Genomic DNA, 15,948 nt, shown 5'->3' on the forward strand with positions numbered 1-15,948 from the left:
CACGTTAGCAAACGTTGTACAGTTGTACGACTTGTACTACCTACCAATCAAGCCGGCCCGAACCAAATGTGTCCCATATTTTCAGGTGGAAAATGATATTATTACTACTCAACTACAATTTATTTATAAATTTTTTTGTATTTGATTTTGTTTTTAATTTTTTATTTTACTTAATGATTAAGGAAGTGAGTATTAATAAAATTATATTTTTTTTTAAATTTTTTCTTAATGATTAAGGATATTAAAAAAATACTTAAAAGAAAATGAAATAAAAATAAAAAAATTTAAAATGCACGTAAGTGATAAATGAGTTGTAATGTAATTGGTGGTGTATCATTGTCCTTTTCAGTTCCCCAACCAACTGTTCCAGTGAAACCAAACAAAGACAGACCCAATCAAAACTAACTTAAATATAGCGTAAATATGATGCTTTTCGAGGGCATTTATGGAACCCATGTCGCTGTCGTACAAATCACCCCAAAACGAATTTACTGCATCCGGGCGAACCATACGCAACCCGGTTTTTATAAGACCTGATCCACCTTTCGTTCTAAATTTGTATATGAAAATTAAATATTGCAGCAGGTAGATTATTTGTAATTGGGTCATTCCTTACAAATAAATCCATGAGAATGTTGCATATGAACTTCACTTGACAAATATTAATACCACCTGGAGTTGATAAGATGCTTTGAGTATAATAACAAGTTTGTTGGATTCGGTTGTATTAAAAGAGGGTTGAATGGCTAATGCAATGCATAATGGTCGAGAAGGCTTGCAAAAATACAAATTTGGATGAATGTAAATTTTGGTTATATATGCTACATAGTAGTAGGTTATGAAATTAAATTGACTTCTTTATTACGTGGAGCAAATGAGTTTCAATGCCGAGGAGTTGGCAAAAGCATTCCTTGGGTGGGCAAACCAACAAATTAAAATTTTTACACTTTTGGATAGCGTAAAACAAAACTGGTTTATGATAACAGTGTAGTATCTTTGCCCCCACTGAATAAATAGACAGCTTTTTTTATTTTTTGATATTGGGAGATCTGGAGAGGGGAATTGAACCCAAGACCTCTCTTATGGAGGCTGGGTCTCATGCCATCTGAGCTACATGCTCTTGGCAATAAACAGACAGCTTTAAACTAGGCACATATGAGTTCAAATTATAATATGCTTGTATCTGACAAGTTCATAAATAGGCTTTTCTACTAACAACACTACATTTTAGTCCTTACAAAACCAAATGATATTCACAACCAAAATCTTGGACAGTTGATTTTATCTGTCCAAAAATCTTGCCCCACCTTACTTACAAAGATGCAAAAATAATATCCACAATCAGCTGTCATAATTATACACCGAGAGGATAAGATAAAGTTATTTACATCTAAAACATTTCGTGACACATCTACATTTAGAACCAAACTATTACAAGAGATACAATCCAAAATAGACACAAGAAAATACGACCAATCCTATTCTCTACTATCCTTCTCCCAAGTTCGCCCTCTTGCTTGTTAAGCATTTGCTCTCTCTCTACTAGTTTGTCCTTTTCAATTTGAGCTTCATATTCACGCAACAATAAAGCATCCTCCCTCTTCCGAAGTTCATTCTCTCTTGTCTTGTTTATATTCTCACGTACCACTGATTGAAATATATCTTCCCAGATGAAGAATTGACATCTTGGTTCTAGCTGTGGACAATTCAAGAATTTCAAGCTCAATTACTAAATATTTTTGTACATGCATTCAAAAGCAATCCAATCCAAAAAGGGGAGAGGTTAATTACCGTGTAATATTTCGGACAAGCATAAAATTTCCTTCCAGGATTTTTGTAGGTGTGGGAGATCTTTAATGGCGATTTCAAACCACACCAACAACTCGGTGATTCAATTTCATCACAATTAATTACAGAGGATGATGATTGACTCGATGCCATAGCAATATCGAATGCAATGACTACTTTCAGCCAAAAAAATCAGGTTATATATAATAGCAAAAATATCATGAAGAAATCAGGTAAAATATAGACGTTGTTTTGGACAATCTCTAACATCTTCCTTCATGATCTCAAAATCAGCATTGTATGCAGTCAATGCTCAATTTAAAGCTGACAGTGTTAAAATATTAATTGTGTCTATCAATTAAACTTAGCATTTTGAAAATTGATTTAATAAGCCAACAAAAGGAAAAGAGACATCCAGGCCACCTTTAAATTAAATATTTTTCATTGACAATATACATGTTGCGACTAAACTTTGACTCAAATTAATGAATCAAAAATCTAGTACAGTTTTACCTGCAAGTATACAGGCGTTGTAGTATCTTACAGGATCGAATCCACAGGGAAATGTTACTTAAAATTAAACTTGTTGAAAAATATGAAAAACTTCACAAAGAGAAAACAAGAGGATGATATGTACAATGGATGGAAGAGGTTACTAGTCATGGACTAGATTCATATTTTTAGATGTTTGATTGTCGGATTGAAATGTAAATGACTAACAAATTAATTAAAATGCAATACAAAAAGATAATCGAAATTGAAATTAGAGTTTCTAAAAGAACACATATTAACGAACACTTGGGTTGGGTTTGGGACTCTCTTTATTTTGGATTCTAGATCATTTTCTCGATTAACAACCCAATCAAAGTATTGATAATCGGAAGATAAAAAGATTAAGCTCAAGTTTTGCAATATTTTCCTAAGGAATTTTCTATTTTACTAGCCGAACACACATTAACAAACAAACGAGAGAAGCCTTGATAATTTTCAAGCTTTTGATGTGCCTTACGTCAACAACAAAACAAGAGCAAGAGCTTCAATCTATTTTCTATTTAAATCCAACTAATAGTTTAGTGAAATCAACATTATCAACAAAATATTGCACCATACTAGAACCTAAAATAAATTAAGTCTCATTCCACAACTCAAGTTTAAGAAATTAGCTACACATGATATTTCTAATAATAAAAATAAATCTAAGTTGAGTTATGATGAAATATTAGAACAAGAGAAATCTAAAATAAAAGATGCCGAATCGGTTCTGCTCTGGAAATGAAAAATAAAAAGACTAAGGAAATAGCAGAAAAATAAATGAAGAAGAAAGGAAGAAGGCTGTCGATCTAACCAGCCGACCTGCTTCTAAAATAACAAACGAAAGAAAAAAAAAAATAATAATAATAAACAAGCTGTCCATTGTTCTGTTCGGAAAGAGAAGAAAATAAATTCAAGCTACTCCACTGCAAGGTCTAAACGAAAGGAGAAGAAAAGAAAAACAGCTTGCGCCCAGCTGAACGAAAAGCAAGAATGAATTAAAAACAACACCACTCTACTGCTGCTCGAACCAAAATGAAAAGGAGAAAAATCCAGTGCCCAAAACCATGCCGGCTATCTACTAAACGAAAAAGAAAGAAAAATGAAAATCTCCCCCCTTCCAGCTACACGAAAACCAGAATTTAAAACTCAACCCTTACTGCTATCCCGAAGGACTGAAAACAAAAAGCAATCTCCCTAGCTGCCGACCGTCTCGACGAAAAAGAAATCTCCACTACTCTAGTGCAGCACTAAACGAAAAAGCAAGCATCAAAAAATTCCCCCAGCAGCCGCCCTCTCCACTAAACGAAAAAGTATCACCAAAATGCTCCCGGGAAGCTCTCTCCATTCCTTCAATCTCTCGGCTGTACCCCACGTTCAGCTATCTTTCACTTTCAGCTCTTCTACTTTTCCCTTTTCTTTAATGACAGCTAACAACTCCCCAACCGGTATTACTCTCCCTCAAAAAACTCTTCCCTCCTTCCGTATCAAAGCAAAGCCAACAGCCCCTCTCTTGACTAAACGAAAAAATAAGGAAAGCATCTCCGGGACCACTCTCTCCACTCAAGCCCAAGCTGGTCTCACTCCAGCTAGCCGGCTATCTACTAAACGAAAAAGAAAGAAAAAAATGAAAATCTCCTCGCCTCTCCTGCTATCCGAAGGACTGAAAACGAAAAGCAATATCACTAGCTGCCGACCGTCTGGACGAGAAAGAAATCTCCACTACTCTAGTGCAGCACTAAACGAAAAAGCACCCCAGCAGCCGCCTCCTGTCTGCACCTCTACCCAGCTAATGAAAGAAGAAAAATAATCATCAAAAAATGAATCTGCTGTCGCTGCACGTTCACTGCTGCGTCCCCATCACCTTTCACCCTTCAATCGGCTACATCATTTCTTTAATGAGGGCCCCACGTTCACTCATTACTCTCCCACGTTCATTTCTCCTTTCCGTTTTTACTTTGTCGTCCAGCATCATCAGATTAATACTTGTAAATGTTGACATTTGCTTTTATTTCTTTTCTTTCTTCCAGCATGTGCTGTGCTTTCATGCGTCCATTGTCTTTATTTATTCCATGAGCCACCTTGATTCCGTAAAAATGCTTTGACTGAAAATCTAATTTTATTCTAGCTAAAAATAAGTAGATAAAAATAACATTTAAACATAAATTAAAATAAAAAAAATAGATTATCACAAATATATTATATATGTGAGAAAATATTGCCCAATTACATCATAAATGTAAAATTAAGCATAAACATGATATCAATCTATTAAAAATCACAACTCGTATTTATGCTTATTAACTATTTTTCCATCTAAAACCAATAATAATGTCATGATGAATTTAAAATACATTGGTTTTAAATAGCTAAAATATGCAATATTTCAGCTCAATCAATACAAATGATAATGTTATGGCAGAATGATGGTGATAATCTAGTCCACTCAATCTTTCGATCGTTAATAAGGCTTAACGAGTTAAAAAATTCATATATGGTAAGCCATTGCAGTAACTAGCATACAATGAGATCAGTATAGCCATTGTTTTATACATCCAAGCAGAGGCATATAATTTACTAAAATACCAAATAAAACACACATAACCATTAGCTACAACTAAACAAACATATCTGATATCAACACAGTTTTGGCAAATTTGCTAACTTTCTAATTGGCAATTATTTTACATTCAACACTTAACACAGTTCATAACAGAGAGCTTTTACAAAAACAAAATGTAATTTACAATGGATGTAAAAAGCTAGTTCGACGAAGTTTGTTATTTGGAGTAAAAGTAAAAAAAATGCTGATTTATTTAGAGGATCGTAGAAACGATACAAAATGTAATAAATCAGCATCGTCTAAGTAAAAAAAATGCTCATTTTTCTCTTCTGCATTGTACCATAGAAACGATACAGACTTGCCAAAACTGTAATTCAGAACTTCCCAAAATTTGAAGAAAGGAAAGGGACAATGATACAGACTTGCAGTTCCCAAAATTTGGGTCTTTAACCTAATTTCTAAAGGAAAGGCCCTTAACATGTGCGACTGAGAAGTAAGTCCCATCAAAGTGTGGCTCCACAAAAACATACAGCAACTCTGAGAGACAGACACTCAACATTCAAACGTAAAACTTTAAAACCAATTGGATAAAAAAAACATACCTTTGACGACGATTTCTTCAGCTCAAGGGGGTGAGGGAGATGTGTCCAGCGGCTCCGGGATGAAACAGAGAAGGGTTGAGAGAGAGAACGCATGGGTAAGAGAGCAAAAAAAAAAATTCAGAATCGGAGATACACAGAATCTCTCATAGACCAGAACTGGAAAAAAAAAAATTTATACCTTCACTCCGAAGTGGTCCAGTGGCTCGGGGATGAAACGGAGAAGGGCTGAGAGAGAGAGCGCATGGGTAAGAGAGCAAAAAAAAAAAATGCAGAAGAGGAAATACACAGAATCTCTCATAGAACAGAACTAGAAAGAAAAAATATACCTTCACTCCGAAGTGGTCCAGCGGCTCGGGGATGAAACGGAGAAGGGCTGAGAGAGAGAGCGCATGGGTGAGAGAGCAAAAACAAAAATGCAAAATCGGAGAGATACAAAGAACTGGGAAAAAAAAGTACCTTTCGCACGGCTCGAAGCTGAAGGAGAGACGGGCTGACTGTTCTGGTTCGACAGGGAGAAGAGCCTCGAGACAGGGAGAAGCCGTAATGGGTTTTCTAGGGTTCTGGTGAGAGAGAAGAGTGAGGGGAACAGGGTTCTGAGGCGAAGCGGGAGAATGAAGGGCTTGTGAGGTTTCATTTAATTCACTAAACCGAATTGGGTATCCCGGACCGGGTCGCCACGTCAGGAGTGTGGCGTGCGCTTACGAACCGAGGGTTGGCTAGATTTATTCGCGAACCATACGCAACCCGGTTTTTATAAGACCTGATCCACCTTTCGTTCTAAATTCACTCTCTCCTTAATTCTTCTCTTTCACTCGCTAGAGGCGAGAAAGGAAAGATCGGAAAAGATGATGCACATGACCTTCTACTGGGGTAAAGAGGTGACCCTCCTGGTGGACTCGTGGAAAACCAAGTCGTGGACGAGTTACGCTCTCACCCTCTTCGCTTGCCTCATCGTCTCCGCCTTCTACCAGTACTTGGAGGACCGGCGCGTGCACCTCAAATTCGTCTCCTCCGGGAAGCCTCCGGCACAGATCGAGGAGTCTTTGCTGCAAGGGATGCCCTTCCGTAGAGGGCCGAGATGGTCGGCGGCGAGGATCGGTGGGGCGGCGCTCTTTGCACTCAACTGGGCGATCGGGTACCTGCTGATGTTGGCGGTGATGTCTTACAACGGGGGTGTTTTCCTGGCCATCGTGCTGGGCCTCGCGATCGGATACTTACTATTCAGAAGTGAGGATAGGAATGTTGCCACTCTTGTCGAAGATAATTCTTGTGCTTGTGCTTAGATTTCATTTAATTGATGGCAAGTCTCAAACGTTTTTTGACTTTTTCTGGATCAGATTAATGATGCAAGAAGTGTGCCATCTGCATATCTGTGTATGTATGAATGTAATTCTGCTTAAAAAAAGAAAAGGAAAAAAAAAAAAGAAAAAAAAAGTTTTGTTTAGGTTGTCTTTGGGTTTACACTTACTAGCCTACAGAACTGTACATTTTATATTTTCTTGATCTAAGTTACCATAAAACACTTATATTGTTTTGGTGATTTGTACTCTTCTAGTTGTATTTATTGATCATTATAGAACTTAAAGTTGGGAGAGTTATTTTGGTCCTTGATCAAGAGAGGTGGAGTTATTTCCATATCGTTCTGTTTTTGCCTGGTATGTCAACATCTTATAGATCTTAAGAAATTTCCTTTTGTCTGAATCAAGCTACTTCCATTATGTTGCGAGTGCTTTCATCTGTTCTTTCCCATATTCCTTCTATTTTTGGTTCCTTGTCAGTTATTTTGTCAGTTTAGCTTGGCCATAGTTTTGCTTTCTATAAATGATTTGCTTGGATTCAAAACCTGCATACTCACATTACAAATCTTCATTATCTTTTCAGATTGTTGACACTGTTTTCAGATTGCTACAAATGCCCAACTTGCCACTTTATGAGCATCATGATTTGCCCTTCTTGGGATCCGAATGAGTTTCCATTCTGGGTGCTTGTTAGAAATTTCCTTGATATGCTCTACCCATCCTTTTTAAGTCTCTAGTTTACCCAGTTCCCTTCTCCTTTTACTGCTGGTGTCATCTGCCTGTTATCCCCTTCAATCAGAGCTTGATTGATGCCCACTTTCACCCGCCATTTTGCATGCCAACGGGGCTGCACTAGCTTCTGCTTTCCAGAGCTGGTTGGTTTGAGTTTCTTCTACCCATATTTCTAGGCTAAGACCTTTCTGTTAAGGCCGGCCGGCAACGCTACTCTCTCTCTAGAAAGTCCACCATTTCCTAAAAAACCCGTTACCACCGATGCAAGAAAATTCCATATTTAAAGAAGCTTGGAAAAATCTCTTTAAGAGCCGACTTAAACATGCGGCTAGTTAGATCGAAATCTTTTATTGAGGTTTTTAATCGAAATCATTTTCTTCAAGGGAGAAGTGCAGATCATCTATGTAATTAGTTCTAATTAGTTTTATATTTTTGTGATATCTGAAAAACATTACATATGAAGTTTGTCAAGCCAGATAGCTTGATCAACATACAAAGGAACATCTCCCCGCCACATTGCAATAGTGTCAACCTTCCAAGCATGGCGTGCTAGCCGGTGTACTGCCTTATTCCCCCATAAAGTTGTAAGCTTCTGAAAATTGCAAGGAGTTCAATAGATTTGGAATTAGTCATTTCATTTTCACTTTTACTGGCAGTCATTATCACATTTCCATGCTCATCTCTTAAAATTGCTTCCACACAGCCTTATGGAGACCAAAAAACATTGCTCCATCCACATAAGTTTGAGATAACCTCTGGGTGGAGGCTTCCAGCAAGACAAATTCCGTGGTTGAGCAGCCTTCACCATCACCAAATCCTTATGAATTTGTTGCAGAGAAAAAGCATCAATCACCTGTGTAGGTTATAGATACACCTTCTCAGCAATCATCTTTATTCCTCCTCTACCATAAAGCCCACGCAACTGAAAAGAAAGTAGTTAGAAAACCTGCAGGATAGGCATACCATCCTCAATTCGTCTAAGAGCATTCACATCCTATTCCCCATCTCCATCCCTATAATTTAACTTAAAATCACTTTTCCTCAAATTTTTTCCTAAATTTTATTCATCTTCTAAAAGCCTCCCACATCTCATTCCCCATCCGTATCTCTATTCTATTAAATAATATTTCTCTATTTTTTTTATTACTTTTTTCTCTCTCTTCCATTTACAATCTTAACTACTAACTCTTTTGTCTTATTATTCTTTTTTTTTTTTTATTACAAATGAGAAGAGATGCAAGAAATAAAAACCCCAGCATTACAGTAAATGTCATCAATAAAAACAAGCCGTGCTTCAATTACCCAGATTATTTCATCATCAACTCATGGCAAACAAAAATTGTCCCACATACCTTCCCGAATTTGGAGGTCTCACAGAGAGATCATGGCGTCGGGAGGAAGAAAACTGGGAAGAGAGAAACAGAGAAGGAGAGAGAGGGGAGAAGAGGAAAATAGAAACTCAAATCGGGGAAGTCAAACAACTAGAGAAGATAAAAAATTATCCATCATCACTTACCGAAATCGTATTGGCAATCGATCTGAAAATGTGGGAGGGAGGAAGCAAACGGGTTACCTAGCGAGAGAGAAGAACACGCGGGATGGAGGGCATCAAAACAGGAGCCAAATACACGATGCGGATGTACAGTGAATCAACAAAGATGGGGATTTACTGTACAGGCCGGATACTCAAGCCGCAAAATGGGGATCGGGATGGGGGGTTTTTTTTGCAAAACCCTAATTTCATCCCTAAATTATAGGGAAAATGACAATATGCAGACCCGGTTGGGGATGCTCTAATGTGAGAAACTAAGAACACGTTGAGCTGATCCTCTTGTGTATTCGTCATTGTATCTTTTTTTGTAAAGGACACAATATGTAGGCTCAAGACTAGGGGTCCAGGCTAGCCCTAAAAGCCACCACTGGGAGACAAAAAAAGAAAGTGGGAGAGGGACAAAGAGGGCACAAGGGAGTTAAGGTGTTAGAAGGAAAGGACATGAAGGGAAGGAGAAATGCAGAAAGAGAATGAAGATGTCAAACACGCAAAGCGGACGTTCCTCACAACTTGGGGACTTCGACTTCTTCTTCAGTTTCTTCAACTTCTTGAAGGGGAGCTCTAGAGAAGGGGTTTTCTCTAGCAAATATATTCAATATTTCTATTGTACAGTAAGCAATGAGAGGCTATGAGAAATTGTAAATAAGCATATTATAATATATTTTTCCTTCTTAAATGCTTGTGAACATAGGCAATGCACCGAATTATGTAAATCCGTGTGTACCTTTCTCTTTATTTTTTCTCCACTTGTTTTCCATTAACCGCTATGGATGTATGCATCAACACTGTACAACTGCATCTGAACATTGTCGTGGGCTCCAAGCAACACCAATCGAGGTCTGAATCATCATAGTAGGTTGAGAATGAGAATCATCATAGTAGGTTGAAAATGACTCTTTCTCCCATTCCAAACTGTTATGCAATTTTATATATTTACACTTTTTTCTTTGTCAAACTACTTGTCCCATAGGTGCATGTTGACCAAATCGAGATACATGCACATATGCATATAAAACATGATTATATCAACTGAAAATAATTATATAAAATACACAAATATATTCCTTATAAACTTATTTATTTCGGTAAGTAATTGAATAAAAATAAAAATAATATAAGGAAGATGACAGGTTATAAAGTAATTATTCAATAATTTTTTCTACCATTTTTATTAGGTAATGTATAAAATAATTATAGAAATTATTTGTCTACCATTTTCAATTTCTCTAATCGAACTTTTAATTCTTTGTTTAACCAATCTTCTGCGCAGACATGGCTTCGGTTTGAATTGTGTCTTGAAAAGTGTGACTGTAGTACATCTTTTTCCTTGTACTGCAGTTCTTGACCTTCTCAACGCGTCACGGTTTTCTGATATTTACCCAATTGCCACAACCTCAATTGTTGGGTTTCATCCTAGTCCAAGGATCATATGTCATAAGGGAAATGCTGCCGTGCCGCCCGACGGTACCGCTCAAATATGGATTCGGCTTGCGTCCTGTACAAAAATAACAGCACATCTCTTGTTACAAAAATCAACGGCCCCTATTACATGTTGATCAATAAGTCGAATTCTTAGAATTTTTCTCTATTACTTTACAATTTTTTTTTTTCCAATGGCACACCATGCCACTCATTTTAGTCAAATCAAATCCTCCACGCTGCCACTTACACATTAAACACACCAGTAATTAAGAAAATTGTCTATTTACCTACTAAACATAAAAACTTATATTAAAGATATTTATATTTCTTTATTTTTTTAATATTTATAATAAATAATACCATGACTTAGATAACATAATAAATGTAAGGATATTCTTGTTGGTCTCTTTAAATTTATTTTTAATAAAATTTTGACAAAAAACTTATATAGATAATGCTAAATAATATCCATATAATATTTCTCGTATGCTCATTTTTTAAAAAAAAATAAAAGTATATTTTACTATTATAAAAATAATTTTTTATGTGAGTCATAAATTTACATATATTTTTTTAAATTACTTAAGATTTGCACGCTTACAACTAGAATTGCTAATATATTTTTGAAGTTATATAGAATTGCTAATATAATGTCGTTACATTTGTTATGTTATCTAATTCATGGTATGTAATATATTATTTATTATAAATATTAAAAAAAAAACAAATATAAATATCTTTAAAATTAGTTTTTATGTTTAATAGGTAAATAGAGGACATTTTTTAATTACTGGTGTGTTAAATGTGTAAGTGGCAGTGTGGAGAATTTGATTTGACTAAAATGAGTGGCATGGTATGCCATTGGGGAAAAAAATTGTAATGAAATAAAGAAAAATTCTAGGAATTTGACTTGTTGATCAACATGTAATATTGGCTGTTTTTTTTTTTTTTTGAAAGGAAGATCTAGCTTTCATTCATTGAAACAAGTTTTGAATACAAGGGGGACAATCCCCTAGCAAAATACATTCATCTGGATGTGACAAAGCGTGCTTGGCCAAACCATGAGCAACGCCATTGCCTCTCATTGGTACATGTCTAATGGATCAGCTACTGAACTTGGAAAGAAGAAGTTTTATGTCTCTGACCATAAGGCCAACTGAAGACCAACACTCTTATGTCTGCTGCACTGCCTTGACTATTCCCAATGAATCACCTTCCAACACAATGTGAGTGAAACCCAGATCAGCATAGAGTGATGTAGCTCGAAGAGCAGCAGCTGCCTCCCCAAGTATGGGATCCGGGAGCATGGCCTTGCATGCCCACAAAGTAGCTACCAGAAGGCCCTTGGAGTCTCTGATGACAACCCCAAGTCCCACCCTTGAGTTAGTCTTATCTACAGCAGCATCCCAGTTTGCTTTGAGCACTCCTAGAGGGGGAGGTGTCCACGTTTGAGGGCTCAGATCTTGTTTTGGCTGCTTAATAGCTCTTTGCTCAGCTTCTGATCTAATTAGTGCCACTTCTGCTTGGATCCTTTTGGAGAGCTTAGCAGGTGAAGAGAATGAATCCTCAAACACTAGGCAATTTCTTCGATGCCACAACAGTTTGGCTGTTATTGCCATCTCACACAATACTTCAGAGGGAAACTTATCAAGCATAGATTCAAGAAGCTCTCTGAAAGACTCAGCAAAACTACTCATCTTCTGTAATTGTCTCGAGCCTAAATACCATACGTCTTGGGCTGACTTGCATGACCAAAGAGCATGGGAGACTGTCTCCTCTTTAGTGAGGCAGATGGGGCATAAGGGAGATGTCACTACCTTCTTCTTTAGCAGGTTGAGATTAGTAGGAAGTGACTCCTTTGCTGCTCTCCACAGAAAGGATTTGGTTCCATTAGGAACCTTGATACTCCACAGCCTTTCCCATACCTTAGAACCCGTGTTGTTTTTTGAAGGTTGTCCCACACCATCCTCACTCATAGTGCCCTGCAGGTGGTAGGCACTTTTTACATAAAACTTACCATTATTTGAACACCTCCAGGATAGGACATCTCAGCTTCTGCAGGGGCTAATAGGCATGTTACAGATTAGATTTGCCTCCTCTTCTGAAAAAATTGAATGGACTAAGTCGAGGTTCCACTGCATGGTCCCAGGGTTGATTAGTTGGTCAACTGAAGTCTCCTTGTCTAATACACTCACAAGGGATTGTATCATATAGGAGGACAGCCTTGGCACCCACTTATCAACCCAAATCTTAATATTTTTACCATTGTCTACTCTCCATAGCAAGCCCTCTTCAAGAACATGTCTGGCTTCAAGGAAGCTTTTCCATACATAGGAGTCCGAGACTCTCTTTCTGACTGAGAGAAAACTCGAGGTAGGATAATATTTTGCTTTAAGGACCTGTGCAGCAAGGGAGTTTTGGTCTTGTATGAGCCTCCATCCTTGCTTTGCTAGTAAGGCTAAATTGAACTGTTCAAAGTCCCTAAACCCCAGTCCTCCTTTGCTCTTCTGTTTTCCTATGGTCTTCCAACTGATCCAGTGAATCTTGGATCTGTTATCCTTTCGGCCCCACCAGAAAGACTGTAGAAGTTGGTTAAGCCTTCTTAAAATAACTTTTGGCAGGAGAAAAATACCCATGCTATACGTTGGGATGGCCTGTAAAACTGATTTCAACAGAATTTCTTTACCTCCTTGAGACAGCATATTAACTTTCCAGTTTGACATCTTTCCTTTAACTTTATCAAGTAATGAGCTGAAGGCTTTTTGTTTGTTCCTACCAACATAAGATGGTAGACCCAAGTATTTGTCGAATGCTTCTGTTGCTTTGATGCCTGCTAGCTCTAAAATAGAGAGTTGAGTGTCTGGCTTAGTGTTGCTGCTGAAAAAGATGGAGGTTTTTTCAAGGTTGAGGCGCTGTCCAGATGCCAACTCAAATGATGATAGAGTACGATGCATTCTATTCCATTCCTCTGGGTTGGATTTACAAAACACAAGGCTGTCATCTGCAAAAAACAAATGAGTAACTCTCATGGCTCCCCTTGCCATTGGAATTCCTGTTATTGCCCCTTGTGATTCTACCTGGTTCAGACAGTGGGTTAGCATTTCTGAGCAAATAATGAAGAGATAGGGAGAGAGGGGGTCCCCCTGCCGAATTCCTCTTGCTGGTTGGAAGGTTAGCTGTGGGATGCCATTCACAAGGATTGAGTAGCTAACTGTTGTTACACATTCCATCACCAAGTCCACCCAGCTGCTATCAAAACCCATCTTCAACAATGCTATTTGTAAGAAGCTCCATTTTACTCTATCGTATGCCTTGCTCATGTCAAGCTTGAGTGCCATGTATCCATTATGTCTACCTTTGAGTCTGTTCTTCATAGAGTGCAAGAGTTCATAAGCCACAACCACATTATTCGAGATTAATCTTCCTGCCACAAATGCACTTTGGTTTGGAGATATGACACTTGGCAGGATGACTTTTAATCTGTTAGCTATCACTTTGGCAATGATCTTATAGAAGACATTGTAGAGACTTATAGGCCTAAAGTCTGTAACAGATTTAGGGACTTTCTTCTTTGGTATAAGGGATATAAAGGTACGGTTTATGTCTTTGAAACCCTTCCTTGTGTTCAGTAGTTCCAAAACTGCCTCAGTGACTTCTTTACCAACTGCTGGCCAGTGCTGGTGATAGAATAGGGCTGGAAAACCATCTGGCCCTGGTGAGCCCAAAGGGTTCATATCAAGAATGGCTCTTTGGATTTCCTCTTTGGAATATGGTCTAGTTAAAGTTCTATTCATTTCACTTGAGATTCGGGCCTGGAAAGATTGAAGCAAAGTTGCACTTCCTCTAGGAGCAGAAGTAGAAAAAAGGTTCCTATAGAAATCTTGAAAAGCCAGACTTACTTCCTCCTGATTATTGGCTGTGACTCCTTTCTCATTGGCTACTTTCTTAATTGTGTTGATCAATCTCCTGTGGGAAGCACATTGATGAAAGTATTTAGTATTCCTATCTCCTTCTCGAAGCCATCTTTGTTTTGCCCTTTGTCTCCATTTTATCTCTTCAATCTCTAACAGTTTGTCAATCTCTGCTTGAGCTTGCTGAATCTGTTCATAGTTATGACCTGTGTTATCTTCTTGCAACCTTCTAAGGCACTCTCTTTAATCTGAGAGTACCTTCTTATGTTCTTGAGATACTTTCCTGCCCCAAGTTTTCAGTTTCTCTCTACAGTTATTAAGTCCTTCTCGAGAAGCTCTTGTCTTAGGATTGAGGTGACAACTTAGGAGCCAGGCTTGTTTAACTATGAGACTGCATTCCTCCCTCTTACCCCATGCTGCTTCATACCTGAAGATATGAGGTCTAAGAGTTTTAGCTGCATAAGAGCTTGAGCAAGTAACAAGAATGAGATTATGGTCTGAGCATTGAGCTGGTAAGACTAACACTGAATTGATGAACTTGAGGTCCCTCCAATCCTTATCGACAAAGGCTCTATCCAGTCTGGCTTTAGTGAAATCTGACCCCTCTCTTCTATTACTCCAAGTAAAATTGTCCCCACTGGATCCTAAGTCTTGCAGACCGCAGTCCTCAACCACTGTTCTGAATGCCTCCATTTGATGAAATGATCTAGCATGGGAGCCAAATTGTTCCTCTTGAAGGAGAATTTCATTGAAATCTCCCAAACATAACCACGGGCACTGGATATTGGAATGTATGAGTCTAATTAAATTCCAGCTCTCTTTCCTTCTAGCAGCTACTGGTTGTCCATAAAAGCCAGTTAATAGGATGCTTCTATCCAATTCCTCAGGGTACAAAGTTAAAGAGACATGATGGTTTGAGTATGAATTCAATACTGCCTCCACCTCTTTCTTCCAATAGAAAGCAATGCCACCACTTCTACCAACGCAGTCCACAATGAAGCTTTGATCATAATTCAGTTTGTTCCTAATCCCTTCCATCCTTGCTCTTTTACACTTGGTCTCACTTAGGAAAATGACATCCGGGCTCTTCTCCTTCACCATGAGGTGAAGCTCTCGAACTGTCCGAGGGTTCCCAAGCCCTCGGCAGTTCCATGCTAGGTGTTTCATGGGGAGTGGCAGGTCTGCTTTGCAGCCTCTGCCATACAAGCTTGTTTAACTCTTTTCCTGGTCAAGATGGGACTCGGCTGGATATTAACACATTTTCTTTTCTGTTTTGCCTTACTAATGTCCCTCATAGATGTGTCACACTCTTTTTGTTGGGCTGAAGGACCTAAGCCTCTGGCCCTTCTCTTCCAGGTGGGCCCTGATTTTGATGGGCCAGTTCTCGGGGCCTTGAGAGGGGAGTTCTGAGAGGGTAAGCTGAGTGCAGTTTCCTGTCTAACTTGGCTGTCAGACCCTACCGAGTTCAATACTATAAAAGGGGATACAACTGGGGTGGTTGCCCGAGACTCCGTTGGGTCTACAGTATGCATGGCAGGAAAAGCATGGG

At 38.3% G+C, this 15,948-nt stretch overlaps 2 protein-coding genes and 1 long non-coding RNA gene across 3 annotated transcripts; 1 reads left to right on the forward strand and 2 right to left on the reverse strand.

Moving 5' to 3' along the window:
- Nucleotides 1-1,160: 1,160 nt before the first annotated feature.
- LOC122309079 lies at nucleotides 1,161-2,285 on the reverse strand. Its single transcript, XR_006242329.1, has 2 exons — nucleotides 1,792-2,285; nucleotides 1,161-1,696 (listed from the first exon to the last, which is right to left on the reverse strand). It is a non-coding gene; the product is annotated as an uncharacterized LOC122309079 (long non-coding RNA).
- Nucleotides 2,286-6,274: 3,989 nt separating this feature from the next.
- Nucleotides 6,275-7,202, forward strand: LOC122311187 (copper transporter 5-like). The gene has a single exon (XM_043125626.1). The coding sequence runs from the start codon at nucleotides 6,330-6,332 to the stop codon at nucleotides 6,765-6,767; it is 438 nt and encodes a 145-aa protein (XP_042981560.1). The 5' UTR covers nucleotides 6,275-6,329; the 3' UTR covers nucleotides 6,768-7,202.
- A 4,458-nt stretch (nucleotides 7,203-11,660) lies between these two features.
- Nucleotides 11,661-15,566, reverse strand: LOC122310198. Its single transcript, XM_043124076.1, has 3 exons — nucleotides 14,658-15,566; nucleotides 12,582-14,588; nucleotides 11,661-12,470 (listed from the first exon to the last, which is right to left on the reverse strand). The coding sequence occupies exons 1-3, from the start codon at nucleotides 15,564-15,566 to the stop codon at nucleotides 11,661-11,663; spliced, it is 3,726 nt and encodes a 1,241-aa protein (XP_042980010.1).
- Between the last annotated feature and the right edge of the window lie 382 nt (nucleotides 15,567-15,948).

The sequence above is a fragment of the Carya illinoinensis genome, chromosome 5 (assembly GCF_018687715.1).
Source record: "Carya illinoinensis cultivar Pawnee chromosome 5, C.illinoinensisPawnee_v1, whole genome shotgun sequence".
NCBI classification, from domain to species: Eukaryota; Viridiplantae; Streptophyta; class Magnoliopsida; order Fagales; family Juglandaceae; genus Carya; species Carya illinoinensis.